The sequence below is a fragment of the Phascolarctos cinereus genome, unplaced genomic scaffold (genome assembly GCF_003287225.1).
Source record: "Phascolarctos cinereus isolate Bilbo 61053 unplaced genomic scaffold, phaCin_HiC Scaffold_4;HRSCAF=312, whole genome shotgun sequence".
In the NCBI taxonomy this organism is placed as follows: Eukaryota; Metazoa; Chordata; class Mammalia; order Diprotodontia; family Phascolarctidae; genus Phascolarctos; species Phascolarctos cinereus.
Genome location: NW_027555847.1, coordinates 268,522,307 through 268,541,511, shown reverse-complemented (window position 1 = coordinate 268,541,511; position 19,205 = coordinate 268,522,307). Strand labels below are relative to the sequence as shown.

Here is a 19,205-nt window from a genome sequence, read left to right as displayed (position 1 = left end):
CTAAACTCAGCACTTTCAAAATGAAATTCAGTATCTTCTCTTCTAATCTGGATCCTCCTACAAACTTCCTTATTTCAGTTGAAGGCATCACCAGCTTTTGTGTCACCTAGGTCTTCAACCTCAGCATCATCCTGACTTCTTCACTTTGTCATTTCTATCTCTGTAACACCCCTCACATCTGTTCCCTTATTTCTACTTGGATTGCCACTGTCCCAGTTCAAACTCTCATTACCTTCTCGCTTAGATTATTATGATAGCCTTTTTTTTTAGTTGATTATTTTTTATGATAGCCTTTTAAAAATATTATTTATCTTTGAAATTCTTTTTAAATTTTGAATTCCAAATTCTCTCCCTCTTTCACCCCCTCCTCTACCCACTGAGAAGGCAAGCAGTATGATATCAATTATACATGAGAAATCATGCAAAACATTTCCATAATAGCCACATTGCAAAAAAAATAGCAAAAAAATATAAAATGAGTGAAAAAATTGTACTTCATTTTGCCCTCGGAGTTCATCAGTTCTCTGGATGTAGATAGCATTTTTTCATCATCAGTCCTTTGAAATCGTCTTGGATCATTGTATTGATCAGAGTAGTCAAGCCTTTCACAGTTGATCATCATTACAGCGTTGTTTCTGTGCACAGTGATCTAGTTCTTCTCACTTCACTTTGCTTTCGTTCATATAAGTCTTCCCTGGTTTTTCTGAAATCATCTTGCTTGTCATTTCTTCTAGCGCAGTAGTATTCCATCACAATCATATACCACAACTTCTCTGGCCATTCCCCAGTTGATCAACATCCCCTCAATTTTCAGTTCTTTGCCACTGCAAAAAGAGCTACTATAAGTATTCCTGTACATATAAGTCCTTTTTCTTTTTTCTTTTTTTTTTTGATCTCTTTGGGATATAGACCTAGTAATGGTATTGCTGGGTCAAAAATTATGCAGTTTTATGGCCCTTCACACATAGTTTCAAATTGCTCTCTAGAACGGGTGGACCAGTCCACTATTCCACCAACAGTGCATTAATGTACCTTTCATAATAGCCTTTTAATTGGTTTTCTCTAATCCATCTTCTCCATAACTACCAAACTGTGCCTTCTAAGGCACGGTTTGGACTGTGTCCTTCCCCTGCTCATAAATCTTATATAGCTTCTTATTATCTCATAATAGAAATGTTTCTACTTGGCATTAAAGCCCTTCCATACCTTCACTATTGACATCTCCTTTGCCTGGCATGCACAACCGTCTCCTTTCTGCCTCTCAGAATCTTCATCCACATGTTAAACCCAGCTCCAGTGCTACTTTCTTTGGGAAGCCTTCCAAAGCTCCTAGACTGTCAGTGTTTTCTCTTTACTTATCCATATCTACGTTTGTTACCCCTCTGCAGAATGTAAGGTTCTGGAGGTCCAGATCTATGTGATTTCTCTTTTTGGTTTCCTGTTGTATAGTTCACAGAGTAAGTAGGTGATTAACAAATATTTTTTGAATTGAATTTTGATTGTAATAATAGCTAGCATTTATAAGGCATGTTAAAGTTTATATCAGTATTATCTCATTTGATCCTCACAACAATCCTGGGAGGTAGGTGCTGTTATCCCCACTTTTCAGTTGGGGAAACTGAGGCAGACAGAGGTTAAGTGACTTGCCCAGGGTCACACAGCTAGTAAGTGTCTAAGGCTGTATTTAAATTCAGTTCTTGTGATTCCAGGTCCAACACTTTATATGTTGTACTGCCAAGCTGTGGTATAATGGGAAGAGCTTTGGTCACAGAGTTAGGTTACCTGAATTTGAATCCCATCTCTAATACTTAGTATTTTTTGTCTGGGCAAATCAATTATCCTTTCTCTGAGCCTCAGTTTCCTCATTTGAAAAGGGGGTAGACTGATGCTTATACCCATCTTCTAAAGTTTCTGTGACTAAAGTGTTCTCTAAACCTTCCAGCCCTCAGTAAATGTGAGTGACGAAAAGATAGGGATTTCGTGGAGAAGAGCATTTTATCTAATGCTCACTACTGGTCATTTGGCGTTTATTTTTTCATTAAAACTTAATGGGCCCGTTCTACTGTCTACCTTTATTCAGCCTTTTCTTACTGTTGGCTAAGATGTTACTACCTCTACCATTGCTCAATTAAAATCTCACTTGGAAGCGGAGAACATTTAATTTAATTTCAAAGTGCTTGTGTCATGAGGTTTGTGATTTTACTTACATTGACGAGCTATATTATCTGTTCTTTATAGGATGAACATCCTAAAAATCTCCTTCAAAAGAAAAAAGTTTTTTATACAGCAACACCAAAAGCACGTAAGTAGATCTGGGTTTATTGTGCTGATCGTGTGTCTCTAGCTTATTATATGTCTTTCAGTGTTAGTTATTCAGGCAGTGTTAAGTTAGAGGCCACCTCAACGAGATTGTACCTCAAACCAAGGATCGATAAAGTCGCTGCTTCTTTCTGGGCCTCACTTTGGACCTTAAGATGAAAGGCCTGGTCTGAACGATCCCCGAGCTTCCTTATAGCTTTGACCTCCTGTCATCCTGAGCATTTCTGGGTTAGTGACCGCTCCCATGCCTGGCACTCCCCCCGCCCCATTCCCCACTACCCCACTCCTCCTCTCATTCCTTCCCTCTCTCCTCATCTCTGCTTCACAGCTTCCCGAGCTTTCTTCACATCCCAACTTAAGTCTCACCTTCTCCACGAAACCTTTCCCAGGCCTATTTAATAGCATCTTGTTTCTGAAACTACCCCCAATTTATCTTGTGTGTATCTTGTTTGTGGGACAGCTAGCTGGTATCGTGAGTAGAGTGCTGGGCCTAGAGAGTTAGGAAGACCTGAGTTCAGTACAGCCTCAGGGTAGCGTGAGTCACTGGGTAAGTCACTTAACTCTGTTTGCCTCAGTTTCCTAATCTGTAAGATGAGCTGGAGAAGGAAATGGCAAACTACTCCAGCAGTTTAACTCTACAAGTTTAACATTCATATGCATAGAAAACATGTATGGGGATTTTTCTGTGTATAAATATTTCATTTATTACACACATACCATTTGTTTCCTTTCTTATACACACATACAAACATGCCAATCCACATGGAACTCCCACAATACAGTGATAAATTATTTATCACTCTGTCTCTCTCTCTCTGAGTGGATCCACTAGCTCAAGGGTCTGTTAGTCTTAAGCAAAGCTTTTTTTTCCCCCCGCAATTATCTGGGAATCTGAAGTTGGGTTGCTTGCATAGAAGGTAGTTGAGTTTCCACATATAGATCTCATATACGTGAAGCCTACACGGCAAAGTTGTGCCAGGCCCTGTGGTAAGTGTTGAGAATTAAAAAAAAAAAAAGACAGAAAGACAGCCCCTGCCTTCAAGGAGCTTACATTCTAACGAGATAAAACACATAAAAGGGAGCTGCAGGGGGTGGGATGATGGGCACGGCTGAGCTAGGGGCAGGGTAGAAAAAGTCCTGTGAAGATGAGTCCAGAGTACAGCCTGTAGAACAAAGAAAACCTAGTTGGTCTGGGCCTCCTACTGAAAAATGGAGGTTCAGAGAGGAACCGGCTAATCAGAGAGAGAGCCTCTAGGGGCGAAGCACGCTTCCGTTGTCAGTAGTCCAGGGTGGAGTAAGTTTCCAGGTTGAAGGAGTTTCTTTGGTAGGGTAGAGGAAGTCCTAAGGAGAAGAGGAAAGAATGTGGCCTGGAGATGAATAAAGGTTCATCATTGTCACTTGTCACAGAGACTCATGTAATTTAAACAAAACCAACTTAAAAGTGTGAAAGTGGTGCTTTTTTTTTTTATCCTGGCCTTCCCTTCAAGAAATTAGAGGTGTCTGTTTTACTTGTTGGTGTAGTGCATAGTGATATCAATTCTTACCTATTTGGGAGTAATTACAATAGGAATTGATATGTTTTACCAATATTATTAATTTTTTTTGCATAACCTAAATCAAGATTGTTTTTCCCCTCAGAATGAAGCCAGAGAGCACATCATTGCCTTCAATATGCTAAATTATAGATCTTGCAAAAACTTATGGAAATCCTGCGTGGACCACCATACATTTTTTCAGGCAAAGAAAACAATATCTCGTGAAAGAAATATCCTAGCCCAGTACTGGACATTAGGTTCTAAAAATCCCAAAAAGTGAGTACACTTGATTGATTTTTTTTTTAAGTTTAAAAAAAGAAGGCTGTGTTTTAAATATGTCATTTCTATCACTAGATAAATGGAAATCTCTGTTGCAAAGGCCTGCGGCTAGTTCTCTGTGAGGATTTGTAGCTTAGAGTTCTCTAGCTGCAGTATCTCAAAATCTGATTTTGGAAAGCTCCTGGCCTGTTGCCGCCAGCATGCCCATTCTCTGGCATGCCCACGTCCCAGTTTGCCAAGATTTTCATCTGGTCAGGGAAGTGATGACCTTTCCTTCTCCATCCAAGGGCTTTACCAATAGGAGTCCTCCTCTTCTATCCCTTTGAGAAGTGATCTCAAGGATTTGGGGAAATGGAATGTTTTCTTCTCACAAAAAAAGGTTGAGAGAAGCCTGCAGTCATTGCAATAACCTTTCTTCTCTGGGTGTGTGAGGAATTTGTCTCCTTTCCAGTGGTGTAGGTACAGAGAATGAGAACAGTCATACTTACCTTCACAGGGTGGTCATTGGGACCCAAGGAGATGTATGCAAGAGTGCTTTGCAGTCCTAAAATGCATAGTGTGGGGTTGACCATGCTGGTTTCACTGGGGAAACTTGGATAGTTGGGAACTGCTGACCCCTTATCCTGAGAGAAGCCTCTCAAAGGAGGACTTGTGCTTCCACACCAAACTGAAGACACAAAACTGTGTTGGGAGGTAACAGGATTCAAAAAGATCATGATGGGCTAGACTAAGAAGATAAATTTAATAAGATAAAATATAATAGGGATAAATATAGTGATGAGATCATAGATTTAGGTGTAGACAGGTCCTTAGAGATCATCCATTCCATTCCCATTCCATTCCCATTCCATTTTTGCTGTTGAGGAAACTGGGCCCCAAACAGGGTAAGGGATTTGCTCAGTGTTGTACACGGAGTAGGTAACAATGGCAGCATTTGAACCCAGGTCCTCAGACGCCAAAGCCAGACTCATTACACTGTACCATAAAGGATAGGTATCCTAACTAATACAGGTGGGACCTGTGTTTTTTTCTGCTACTCACTTCTGCTTTTCCAGTCATTTGCAAGGACCGGCTGAAGTTCAGACATATGGAATTTGCTTGCCAAAAACAAACTTTACTGTTCAGTCCCTGGCAGTTTGAAGAGTTGTCAGTTTGGAAATAGATTTCAAGTAGGGCAGTAATCATCACTTGGGCAGCTGAAGTGAGTCCAGGCTTCCTCATCAGACCAGGTCCCTTTTTACTTGCTTTTACAAATCACAGATGAACACAGATCAGTAGACTCCCTCATACAGCAATCTCTACCCTCTCAGGAAATCACAAGGAGGGTCAAGCCTTCTGGAGCCCAAACCTTGTGGAATATGGTACCTAGGAGAGACACACACGCGCACGCACGCATGCATATTCTGCAGCACTGCTGCAGCCTTGTGCTTGCAGTTCACATGGCAAAACTTGTCCTCAGTTCACACCGAGATAAGCAGGTAGATTAGCAGATCTCTTGTGGCCCTAATATGCCATTTGTGGGTTAATTTAGATAGCCCTGATGGTAGAGGAGTGGCCCGAAGGGTATTGTCTGAGTGTTCACTGCTGTGTACCTGTTCATACGTGCTATTTCTGTTTCCATATTGACTTCACTGCCTGTGATTGCATGACGGGCATAGATTTTGCTAAATAACTTGTGGCTTCAATTGCTTCCCCTTTGATTTCCGAGTTCCCTTTTCTCTGGAAGTGATTGATGGTTACCTTTTTAAGCGTCAGATACTGGTTAGGTGTGTCTGTAACCACAGTTGCAGATGATAAATTGTGTAGGACGCTGGGCTACGTCCTTGCTAGACCCTAGGAGATGATCTGGAAATTGTGTTTAGTTTTTTTGGGGGGGGGCAAAGTGGGAGGGAAATCTCTGATGGCAACATGCTTTTTCGGTCATTTGCCATGTTTTGAAAAAAGTAAAATGATGGATGTATAGCTAAGTGACCTTTAGACCCAACCATGCTTGTCTCCATGAAATTGCTTACTGAATCCAAGAATCCAGAAAATCTTGTTTAGATTTGTTTTGTGCCATTTGACTTCTCAGCATTATTTCTGCATCACTCACTCAGTGTTTCATATTGCCCTCTTTAGTCATAGAACAGTTTCAGCTAAGCGTCCTTAGGAACCATAACTCCCTCTTTTTTGCAGATGAAAAAAAAGTCTCAGAGAGGTGTTGTGATTGATTTGTCTAAGGTTACCTAATCAGTCAATGGCAGAAGTAGTTAACACTAATATAACTGAGACCTCCTGACTGTCAGTCCCAACTCTACTTCCAGGATGATTACTACCTCTTGTGGTAGCTTCAACATGCTCACATTAATTTTTTTTACTAAAATCATAAAGGTGTGGAGTCACTAAAATTGTAAAGTTGTGGGCATAAACATCAAAGAGTTTATGCTAGGATATTTGGGGGAGTGCCTCATTTAATACCTACAAAATCGTTTTCAAAAGAAACTTTTGCATACATGACATCAGGTCCTAATTTTCTATAACTTTTCTTAGCAAATCCCATAGAATATCCCAAAGAATATTAAAAAACATATCTTTCATCTTATTATGAGATAATTCCTATATAGTGGCTGTGTTGATGATCACTTTTCTAATTAAATTTCTTTTGTAGTAGCATTTTATATTCTGAATAAAACACCCTAATTATCAGTGAAGTCAGTGGGATACCCAGGCAGACACACCTGGAGATTGTAATAAGCATCAGCCAATGCTAACCTTACTTCCTCAGAAAGAGCACTACAGTTTCCTAGCAATATAACTTCTCTATCCTACGATTCACCTTTTATTTCGAAATTATCCTTATTGGAAAGTAAAAGATGATGGTAGAACCAGTGAGATTTTTGTTGACCCTTTTACTTGTAATCTCTCAGTTATAGGGAACACGTGGCATGTAGAAAAGTACCGAGATGATGAGATTTTTAAATCACCAAAGGTTTTGTTTTATGGGAGGCATAGCATTAGCAGTGTAGAACAGTTCGTCTGCTTTAATTCACATTGTTAATAGTACCTCACATTCATAAAAGCACCTATCTCATAGGGTAATTGGAAGAATTGAATGAGATTACATATGTTCAACATTGTGCAGACCATAACTATTTAGAATTGGCTGGGTGGAGCTGTGAATAAAGTGCTGAGCATGAAGTCAAGAAATCCTGAGTTCAGATGTGGCCTCAGGTATTTACTAGCTCAGAGCAAGTCACTTAACCTCTGTCTGCCTCAGTATTCTCATCTATAAAGTGAGAATAATGGTGATGATGATGATGATGATGATGATGATGATGATGATACCTACCTCCCAAGGTTGTTGTGAGTATAAAATGAGGAATATTTTTAAAAGTGCTTTGCAAACCTTAAAGGTCTATACAAAGACTAGCTGTTATCATTATATGACATTTTATAATTTACAAAGCACTTTTTACATTTTGGGAAGTAGGTGGTTTGTTATTAACTTCATCTCTCTGTGAAGACTTGAGCCCTTAGCAGTCCCTGGCATATGGTAAGCAATTGGCAAATATTGATTGACTGATTGATTGTTTGAGCTTGGTCACGTGGCTGATGAAGCCTTGACTGAAATCCCTACATTCTACTTAATGCTTGAAACAAGGGGCATTGAATTCACCTGTATCTGCTAGAGTAGGACTTTGACAATCATCTTTAAATGGGCCATGGTGCTCAAGGACTTCCGGGATCCAATATGGCAGAGTAAGCAGTAAGTCTCTATCACTCTCCCTTTTTGACCTCTTAAAAAAACAGAAAATAGAGCCCCAGGGAAAATCCTGGAACAGCAGAACCAGCAGAAAGATGGGGTGGAGCAGTCTCTTAGCCTGGGAAATTTGGAAGATCAGCAAGAAAGGTCCATTTCACGAAGGTAAAAGGGGAGCATATTCCAGGACAGGAAGTATCCTAGCAAGCGGTGGCAAGCCCCACTTTGCTAACCAGAAGGCGATCCTGAGCACCAGCATGGTGGAGCAGGCAGACACCAAGCCTAGCACACCCACATGCCTTACCAAAGCCAGGGGGAACCGGCAGACTCCAGCTCAGAGAACTACCACGTTCAGGGCACAGCCCTTGGTGGGCAGGTGTCCCCTAGCAGTGGACCTCCATGTGATTCAGCTCAGCCCTGGGCAAGCAGGCATCTTCCAGTAGTGGATCTCAAAGTGCTTCAGTGCAGCCTAGAGTGGACAGACATCCTCAGCAGCCAAACCTCCCCCTACTTCAGCACAGCCCCAGGTGAGCAGATGTCCTGCAGCAACCAAACCTCCCCATGCTTCAGTACAGCCCTCGGGAAATAAAGAAGAACCTCACCTGGCCTCAGCATATGCCAGACACCACCACTAGGAACCCAGCTTGGCACCGCATGAGCTGCCAGACTGCTAGAGCCCCCAGCTGCCATCACCTGAGGCCCTAGCACACAAAGCCAGTGACCAGGTCCCTGGTCCCCAACACAAGAAGCTTGGGACAGTGCCCCTGTGCTCCACCAGGAGGACTCAACTTTAAAAGTCAGGAAATAGGCAGACACCATGAGCAAGAAGCAGAAAAGAACACTGACCATAGATAATTATTGTGGTGACACAAATTCTAAAGAGGACAACATTGTCAATATGCCTACTTCTGAAACCTCAAAGGGAAATATGAATTGGTCCCAAGCCCCAAAAACCTTCTTGGAAGAGCTCGGGAAGAATTTTAAAAGTCAAATAAGAGAAGTAGCAGAAAAATTGGGAAAAGAAATGAGAGTCATGAAAGAGAGAGTCAGCAGCTTGGAAAAGTAAGGACAGAAATTGACTGAAGAAAAGAACTGCTTAGAAAATACAATTGGCCAAATGGAAAAGGAGGTACAAAAATTAACTGAAGAAAACAATTTGTTAAAAGCTAGAATTGGACAAGTGGAAACTAATGCCTCTATGAGACTTCAAGATTCAGTCCAACAAAATCAAAAGGATGAAAAAATAGAAGAAAGTATAAAATACCTCATTGGAAAAACAACTGACCTGGAAAGTAGATCCAGAAGAGATAATTTAAGAATTACTGGTCTGCCTGAAAGCCATGATCAAAAAAAGATCCCAGGCAGCATCTTTCAATAAATTATCAAGGAAAACTGCCCTGAGGTCCTAGAACCAGAGGATAATTAGTCATTGAAAGGATTCACCGATTACCTCCAGAAAGATGAATGAAAACACCAAGGAATATTGTAGCGAAATTTCAGAATTATCAGTCAACGAGAAAATACCGCAAGCCAGAAAGAAACAGTTTAAATGTCATGGAACCACAGTCTGTATTAGCAGGACCTAGCAGTTTCTACTTTAAAGGATCAGAGGGCTTGGAATATGATATTCCGGAAGGCAGAGGAGTTTGGATTACAACCAAGGATCAACTACTCAGCAAAATTGAGCATCATCTTTCAAGGGAGGAGATGGACATTTAATGAAATAACCTTCCTGATAAAAAGACCACAGCTCAACAGAAAATTCAGTCTTCAAATACAAGACTCAAGAGAGGCATAAAAAGGTAAACAGGAAAGCGGGGGTGTGGGGGAAGCATGTTATTCAACAAGGGTAAAGTGTTTACAACCCTACATGGTAAGATGATACTTGTAACTCATGAGAACTGTATCTTTATTACATTTAGAAGGGGTATACAAAGACAAAGGGTGTGGGTTTAAGTTGACTTTGATGATAACAATATTAAGGGGTGAAAAAAAGGATTGTACTAGGAGAAGAAGAAAAGAGGAGACAGAAAAGGGTAAATAGATAATTATTGTGGTGACACAAATTCTAAAGAGGACAACATTGTCAATATACCTACTTCTGAAACCTCAAAGGGAAATATGAATTGGTCTCAAGTCCCAAAAACCTTCTTGGAAGAGCTCAGGAAGAGGCACAAAGACCTATTACAGTAGAGGGAAAGAAGGGAGGGGATGCAAGTTTTGTTTGAACCTTACTCTCATCGGATTTCCCTCAAAGAGGGAAAAACATACACACTCACTTGGGTATAGAAATGTATCTTACCCTATAGGAAGTAGGAGAGTAAAGGGGAAGAAAAGGGAGGGCAGATTGAGGGAGGTGGTGATTGAAAGTAAAACTCTAGGGGCATCTAGGTGGCACAGTGGATAGAGCACTGGCCCTGAAGTCAGGAGGGCCTGAGTTCAAATCTAGCCTCAGACCAAACACTTGATTCTAGCTGTGTGACCCTGGGCAAGTCACTTAACCCCAATTGCCTTGGGGGAAAAAAAAAGAAAGAAAAACTCTAGTGAGGAGGGAAAGGGAGAAAGAAGAGAAAAAGGCATAAATGGGGCAAAATAGGATGGAGAGAGACACAGTAATCATAACTGTGAATGTGAATGAGATAAGCTGTCCCATAACCATAATCCTACAATATGTTGTTTACAAGAAACACATTTGAAGTAGAGAGATACACACAGTAAAAGTAAAAGGCTGGAGCAAAATATATTATGAAGTAAAAAAACAGGGGTATCAATCCTGATCTCAGACAAAGCAAAAATAGATCTAGTTAAAAGAGGTAAGAAAGAAAACTACATCCTGCTAAAAGGTACCAGAGACAATGAAGTAATATCAGTACTAAACATATGCACCAAGTGGTACAGCGTCCAGATTCTTGGAGAAGTTAAATGAGTTACAGCAGGAAATAGTAAAACTATACTAGTGGGGGACCTCAAACTCCCCGTCTGAGTGAAGTGAGCAGAACATTGTACACAGTAACAGCAACATTGTGTGATGACTACTTTTGATAGACTTGACTCTTCTCAGCATTGTGAGAATTAAAGACACTTCCAGAAGACTCATCATGGAAGATGCTATCCACATCCAAGGAAAGAGCTATGGAGTCTGAATGCAAATCAAAGCGCACTCTTTTGGGGGTTTTTTTCCCTTCTTTCTTGTGATTTTTCTCTTTGGCTATAATTCTTCACAGTATGACTAATGTGTAAACATGTTTAATGTGATTGTATGTGTAGAGCCTGTATCAAATTTCAAGCCATTGTGGGGAGGGGTAGCGCAAGAGGGGGAGAAGATTTAGAGCTCAACATTTTATAGAAGTGAATGTTGAAAACTAAGAACAAATACAATTTTTTTAAAAAGGCCACTTTCATCAACATCATCCTGCATTGTTCTCGTTGTTTGAGACCAGCCAGAAGGCTGGTGTTTTCCATTGCATTGTTTGAGGTAGTCATATCAATTAATAAACCTTTTTTTAAACACTAGCTGGGTGGTACAGTAGATAGAACACCAGGCCTGAAATCATGAATACACATCTTCATGAATTCAAATCTGGCCTCAGACATTTAGTAGCTGCGTAACCCTGGGCAGGTTACTTAACCTCATTTGTCTTAGTTCCTCATCTTTTAAAAGAAAATGATCTGGAGAAGGATATGGCAAACTACTCTAGTATCTTTGCCATGAAAACCCTAAATGGGGTCATGAAGAATGGGACATTACGGAAAGAACTGAATAGTCGAAGTGCTTATTCTGTGCCAAGTGTTGTGTTAAGCTCAAAGTACAAGTAGGAATAAAGACAGCCCCCTGCCCTCAAGGCACTTAAATCCTAATGGAGGAAGACTACACATAAGGGGGAAAGGCAGGCAGGAAGGATGGAGGAAGAAGTAGCCAGCTACCCAGTGGGAGGGAAGGAGCCATTGTAGAGAAGGTCCTGGGGACAGCTTGGGGAGAACGAGACAAAGCTGATCTGGGGGTCCTCCTGAAATAGAGATTTTTGGGAGGACCTTTCCAATGAGTGAGAGAGAGAGAGGTAGGGGAGAGAAAGAGAGAGTAAGAAAGAGAAAGTTCTTCCAGTGTGTGAAATTCCAGGGCTGAAGTGAGGCTTCGGGATGAGAACATGGGCATGGTAGAAGAGATCCATAATCTGTGTGGAAGAGGAATGATGTTTTAGTAGTTTGCTCAGCCTTCAAGAGTTATATTGAGGTCTGCACGTAGCACAGTGCCTAACACATAGTAGGTGTACTTCATAAATGCTTGTTCCTTTCCCTAGTGGTAATTAATCCTGCCAGGTGAATTTTTTTGTTTTTAGCTAATAGTTATACAGTTATCCCTTCCACATTTTGACTTTCCTCATCACTTAAATGGGAATTTTGGGGGAGTTTTGTGGAAGCCACAGACAATGCAGAAAAAGTTCTTTTTAAACATACAGTATTTTTACTTAATGTTGACCTACAAAAAGCCTATGACCTGTTGGTACAATATTGTATAATGTAGTGCAGTTAAAAAGATGATTGAACATGAAACTGCAAATCTACTGTGCACAACTTGCTGTTCCTTTCAAATAAACAACAAAATTATTATTAAAAGTTCTTTTTTCCCCTTCCCCCTCTCCCCGCACCCTGGAATTGTGAACTGATCCAACCACTTTAGAAAGCAATCTGGAATTAGGTCCAAAGAGTTACTCAACTGCCTATATCCTTGGACCCAGTAACCCACTATTAGGTCTATTTCCAAAGATCATTAGGGAAAAAGGAAAAGTTCTAAATGTTCTAAAATATGTTCCAAAATGTTTATATAGCTCTCTTTGTGGTGGCAAAGAACTGGAAATTGTGGGGATGCCCATCAGTTGGGGAATGGCTGAACAAGTTATGGTATATGATTGTAATGAATTACTACTGTGCTGTAAGAAATGGTGAGCTCAATGATCTTAGAAAAACATGGATACCTTTTGTCTTTCCTGTGGTATTGAACTCAAACAGAAACAGGGGCCACTAAACCATACATAAGGATCCTTGCAGACTGCGTATTGACTTACTTTTAACATGTTACCTATGTTTGTGTTACATTTTCCTGTGTTTTATTGTATTTTTATTTATTTTGTTAAATGTTTCCCAATTATGTTTTCATCTGGTTCTGGCCTTGGTGTGTTAGACACCTTTGCTTTACATCTCTCACCCTCTCACCCTCTCACCCTCTCACTCTCTCTCTCTCTCTCTCTCTCTCTCTCTCTCTCTCACACACACACACACACACACACACACACACACACACACACCCCTGAGATTGGAAGCCCCTTATAGGGCACACCATGAGTCTGGTGCCTGGTCCTTTGCAGCCCATGATGAGACCTGGCACAGAGCTGGTTTGAGGGGGAGAAACAGGATAAAGTGGATTCATGAGACCACTTGGGAAAGTCAAGAATGGACAACAGGTTTTTAGAAATTTTTTTTTAGATGTGAAGAGAAAGAACAAAGTAGAGAGAATTGAGTACATACGGATTCAGAGTGGTGGAACCAGAGCCTCTTAGAATTGCTGTTGGAGGCCAAGGAGACCTATGGAGAGGAAACTTTGGAAATGCTAATGGAGGAATTATTTGAACAATATCCTGTGCAGGGCCCAAGAACAAGAACTAGACAGAGGATGCATTTTGTGTGTTGTTGTTGTTGTTTGTTTGTTTTTTAGGTCAGAATCTTTTGGCCAGTTGTTGAGAAAAGTGGCTAGTTGGGGAATTGGGAAGGAAGGCGGGGAAGAGTAAAATCAGAAACCCCAGAAAGATAAACTAGGGTTTTACACAGAAAGGGGCCTTGTTTTGGGGGGCATTTTTCCTCCCAGTAACTTAAGGGGATTAACAGTGGTCATACTTGACTAGTGTAAAGAACTATAATTTTATCAGGACCTTCATAAAAGGCAAATGAAAATAAGGAATTCATGAAAATGCTATTGGATACCTACCTTTCCCTCGAGGCTAAAGCTGTGTTCAAACTAAGCTGCCTAAGACTGAACTTATGATCTTTAACTGTGATCGTAATCTCAAATTCCATTATATCTTAACAAAGCCTAATTGAAAATTTTGAATCACCTTTGTGGAATTGCTGGCGAAATAAGAGTATGGAAAAGTTAGGACCTGGAGATGTAGTTTTTGTGAGAAAATCTACCCTTCTTAAGTGATGGTGAAAAGGTAACCCTCCTTTGATAGCATGTGTTCTTTCATAGATACTGCTAATTTACATTTTACATCTTCATATAAAAATCAAAATACATCTTTTTTTTAGGTCTTTAAACAACCAGTACTGCAGGAAGGTGATAGGTGGGATGGTATGGAACCCAACCAAGAGGAGATCTTTATCAGTAGAGCATTTAGAAACCAAAAGTCTTCCTTCTCGATCTCCTCCAATTACTCCCAACTGGTAAGTCATTTCTCTCACCTCACCATTTATAAGTGAACATTCATCAGTTTTCACAATGCAAATTCATATAAAGAAGAGAACTGAACGGTAACGCACTTAGCAATCAGATTTTTTTTCTTTTCAGTTAACACATAAATTGGTTGTGTCTTAAATATTTAAAATAACTAGCTGCATAATAGTGTAAAATATACATCTGTTCAGCGTTGGCCATAGATTTAGGGATATATCCAAATATTCCTAGAATGACAAGGTTGGAGCTATCCTTTAGAGCCCAGGAAAAGTGTTTTTGAGCTTTTGTAGATAATTTTATATAGACCTCAATCCTAAATATTGCTGAACAGAAGGGTGGGGCACTATGAAAAGGGGAAATGAAATGAAAAATATCCTGTTGTAAAAAAAAAAAAGTCACCCATGATCCATCTATACCTGAAATAAATAGACTGCAATACCTTTGTCCCTTCTCATGTTGTGTACTTCTCATCCACGTTTTCCCATAAATCATCAGTAGAAGAGCTCTCTAATTACTAGAGGCCTTCCTCTTCTGTTTTTGTTTTCCCTACCACACAGGGTTGTTGTGAGAAAACCTTAAAGCGCTAAATAACTGTGAGTAATAATACCCTAAGGGTACCAGTGTGTCACTCAGGCCATTCATTGTTCTTGCTATATGACCAGCCCACCTCCTTTTCCCATCATTCATATCTTTTCCTTTACTTCTTGCACGCAAGTCACCATGGGTAACATGCTACAAGCCTGCTTATACCAACCAAAACCTTTCCATCACCCTTCAGTTTGTTCATAATTTTAGCTTTTCTGAGTTGATTGCATTCCATAATTCAAAGTTTCGGAGGAACTAAAATAAACGATTAAAACAACAGCCAAACACAACCCAGAGAAAGGTGACCAAAATAATCAAGAAGATACATAATAGTGGTTAGGTAGGGGTGGGAGGGTTGAGGGGGTGGGTGGAAATTCAGGGAGAGGGGAGCATAAAGTTTGTTATAAAGCTAAACTAAAAAGGATTGTTTCAGCTGAGAAATAATCTTAATAATCCTCCCTTGGAGGAGTTGTGATTGACAGTCTAGGAAGCCGTGAAGTGATGGAATAAAGCAGACTTGTTCACCAAAGCCAGATATCTAATAACTAGTTGGAAGTTTACACCTTGAAGCTTAGAAGAGGTAAAATTAGTAAGTACAGTAATAATTCTCATCTAGAGGTCATGTACAGGGCAAATCATCTATTCAGAACGGAGTCAAGAATTTTAAAAGGACTCTAAGCAACCAAAATAGGTTTCTCAAAGGCTATATGGTATAGCCTATGCACTCCACTCATAGGAATATGCTAATGAGTAACCTCAACAAAGTTTTTTTTTAAATGGCTTCATCAGTGTAGGGTACTCCTAGTATGGACCCTCTCTCCACCACTGCAGATAGACGGTATGACTTCTTTTCTTTGAAAGTTGCCTTGTGGCACTAAAAGATTAAATAACTTGTCTTTGCTCTCATAGCTGCTGTATGTGAGAGAGAAGGCTTGGGCCATGCCTTCTAGACTCTGGCCACCATAAGTGTGCAGATATTTTTCCAGAAAGTGTAATTCTGGTGGCTTATTCTGGCTTGGAGGTGATATATGGGGATCAAGGCTATGTTAGCAGACCACAGAGTTCTAGCTGATTTACCATGCCAGAAAGGCTTTCAAGTATGGCCCTGCAAACAGACTGATTCTGCCTTTCTAAAGACCAGATTAAGTAAATACAGAGGCCAATAGGCTGACCATTTGGTAATGAATTATTTGGCCGTGGCAGTCCATGAAGAAAAGAAAAATACAAAATGGGCTTAGTCCTGTACATGTACCTCCCCCTTCTGTGGTCATGGCAGCAGGGGGGCAGAGAAGGGAGCAGAGGGTGCAGAGAATCACAATTTTTAGACCATCTCTAAATTTAGCCACTTGTCCTCTAGATAGTAGATCTTTGTCCAGTGGCCCGTAAGTGGACATTTTACTGGAGGAACTTAATGAGTGTTAATCCTGACCTTCTTGTTATAAACCAAACCAGAAGAAAGAAGGAAGTTGCAGCTGTACAGAAGGATGGCCTACAGGTTCTCTTTGAAGAGCCAATGGAATTGTCAGAGTAGTGTTTTAATTATCCACCTAAAGTGAATAGGAATTATTGTTTCACGGGATGTTTAGTTAGCTCATTTTGCAGTACTCTGAATTGTTTCCAAAAGGATCACCATGGAAATAATAGCAGATTATAGGCCAGCATCTACTACAGAGGATGGAGAGAGAGAGGGAAGGTGAATGGAGAAATTAGTAAGACCCTCCAAGTTACATCAACTTTTCTTTGATGCTCATTGATTTTAAGGGAAAATGGAAATAAGATGGCAAGAAATCTTGGAAAATGCATCAGGAGAAAGGAATGAGAGAGGCTAAAGATTGAGCCTGTACAGAAGTCTCACACTTTGTATATCATGAATACTCTCTGTGAGAAAAGACTAGGTGGGCATGGGATATGACAAGCACTGAATAACATCACAAAAATGAAATTGATTATATTTTAACAGACAGGAAATGACTGTTACTGATGTGATAGTCATTACTGAATAAGCTGTCTGTTTATAGTCAAGCTATCATCTTATTAGAGCAAAGATCAAAATTAGTACAGAGCTTAAAGAAAGAATAAAAATGAGAAAAAGATAACAGCATTTTGGTAACATTATTCCATCCTGACCTATTTAAACAAGTTACTGATGGTGAAAAATAGGATGTGGGTGGAAGAAAGAACATACAGTCTACAATAATTTCATAAAAAAATTTAACTGATATAAATCAGTTGCCGTAACAAAGACCAAAAGATACCTCAGAATGCCTTAATCAGTAAATGTTTGACATTATATTCCAGAGAGAGTTGGTAACCAAGTCTAACACTGGTTTAGATTATAAACTTGTTTATAAGATTTTCTGGAGAAGGATGATGGAAGACTGTGAATGGTATTGCCTTATAAAACAGAGAAAAGTAGTAAAATGTAGAACAAGAGACCCAACTAAGCAAAATCATCCCAAGGCTATCAGTAAGAAGAAATCTAGGAAAGATCCGCAAAGATTTTAATAACTAACTTTTTTTTTTAACAACCTTAAAAATAATAGAGCCACCATATTTCACCTCTACCATATCAATCCCAGGTGGGCTAACAGAGGAGATATGAATGGCATTTCGGAGACAAAAGATGGAAAAGCATCTAGGTTATACCAAGTGTATATAGAGGAGATCCATGCTGGAAGCGAAAAAATTTTGAGGTTCTAAGGAGGGGAAAATCCTAAAGGCATAGAAAAAAAATCTTGGGCTTTATTTTTTCCTGGAGATTTTATTGGAATTTTTTTCTTTGTGGTATACATATAGAAAATTATTAAATACTTATCCTTGTATGAGTGTAATAGTCCTTTTAATCCTGAACAGTATGAGGCTAAGCGGACCCCTGTTTGAGTTGGGGTCCCTTATAGCAACAGATAGAATTTCACAAGCTGACCATCAGGGGAAAAATTGTGGCTTAATATTACTCACCAGTCTCTAGGAACTAAACTCTACTGAATTTTGTTGAAGTTTCTCAAGGATTTCTTCTCCGTTTTCCTCTTAGCCTTAGTAACTGTCTCTTCCACTGTGGTGGCAGGTTCTAAACCCTTCACCTTTGGGTTTTTTTTTGGAACTTATTAATAACAAAAAAAGCAACCAAGACAACATCAACTATTACCAACCTGTGTGCCCACTTTACCACCTATATAAAATTTTACTGAAAACGTTCTGTGCATGCATCAAGAATATTAAAAATTGGTTTCATCAAGAAGGCAACAGAGAAGCACATGCTGGTTGTGAACAGAGTGCGACATATAAGAAGGAGTTACAAATAAGAATCAAAATAAAGAATTTCACTAAAAAATACATGATTAATAAAGAAGATGGCCTGGTTATGTGGTGAGAATAAGGGATAGTCAGTGGATGATAGCATCCTTTGTACTCCGCTCATATCTCTATATTGTCAGGAGAAATAGAAGAAAGCCCCCAGCCCTATGGTGAACTCGTGAGAGGTCATAGATAAAACTTGCAAACCGTGGACAAGCATAGATGGTCTTTGATTTGCTTCCCTGAAGGGAATGTACACATTGATGAGATCCCAGAACCATTTGCATATTTGTGATTAAAAACAGACATAATAATTATAATGTGCTTCCTTGTTTTTCTGTTCCATGGGTTGCCTGGAACTTAGTCCATCAGTAAACATCATAGTGTGATATCCTTCCTCCTGAAGCATGATATAGTGCTGTTCTCACAGAACTAACAATAGTAGGTTTGAGGTAATCAACAGTGTATCCAAAATGTTATTTTCAACACCAGCTGGGTAGCTGGCAAGCTTCTCAAAGTATCGTGCGTAGTTAGCATTTTCCCAAGTCCTAAGGAAAAAAAATGTCATATAAGGGAATGGACTTTTTTCCCCCAGGCTATCCATCCTAATTTTGGATTGGCCTAGTTGGATATTCTAGATGAAGTTTATTAGTCGAGGTTGCCATCTCAGGCTCATTTCAAGCTATTCAGGAAAATTTCTGATTGATGTCAGGATTTGGCATTCTGGCGTAATTGTTCTGCTTAACCACTAACTCTCACGTCACACCAAAAGGCGATAAATACATAATCCCAAAGATAAAGAAACATCCCTCAGAAGATCACAAGGACGCCATTTTCACCACATCTTTCCCCTCCATCCCTTTTCCTTTTTCTGCCCCTTTCTTTCTTCTTCCTCTTCTCCTCTGTTACCTTATATTTTATCTTCTTAATCCTCTTCCTTTTCCTTCTTCTCTATTTGTCTCTCTCTTCAATGTGATATAGTGGAAAGAACACTGAATGTAATGTGGAG

General features: G+C 39.8%; 1 protein-coding gene across 5 annotated transcripts in view; it reads left to right on the top strand.

Moving 5' to 3' along the window:
• PTPN3 (protein tyrosine phosphatase non-receptor type 3) overlaps positions 1-19,205 on the top strand; it is a 288,986-nt gene that overhangs the window by 207,798 nt on the left and 61,983 nt on the right. For all 5 annotated transcript variants that reach the window (XM_021004563.2, XM_021004569.2, XM_021004570.2 and 2 more), the window contains exons 11-13: positions 2,239-2,302; positions 3,958-4,130; positions 14,173-14,307. In XM_021004563.2, the coding sequence (XP_020860222.1) occupies positions 2,239-2,302; positions 3,958-4,130; positions 14,173-14,307 (372 nt within the window). The remainder of the gene's footprint in view (positions 1-2,238; positions 2,303-3,957; positions 4,131-14,172; positions 14,308-19,205) is intronic.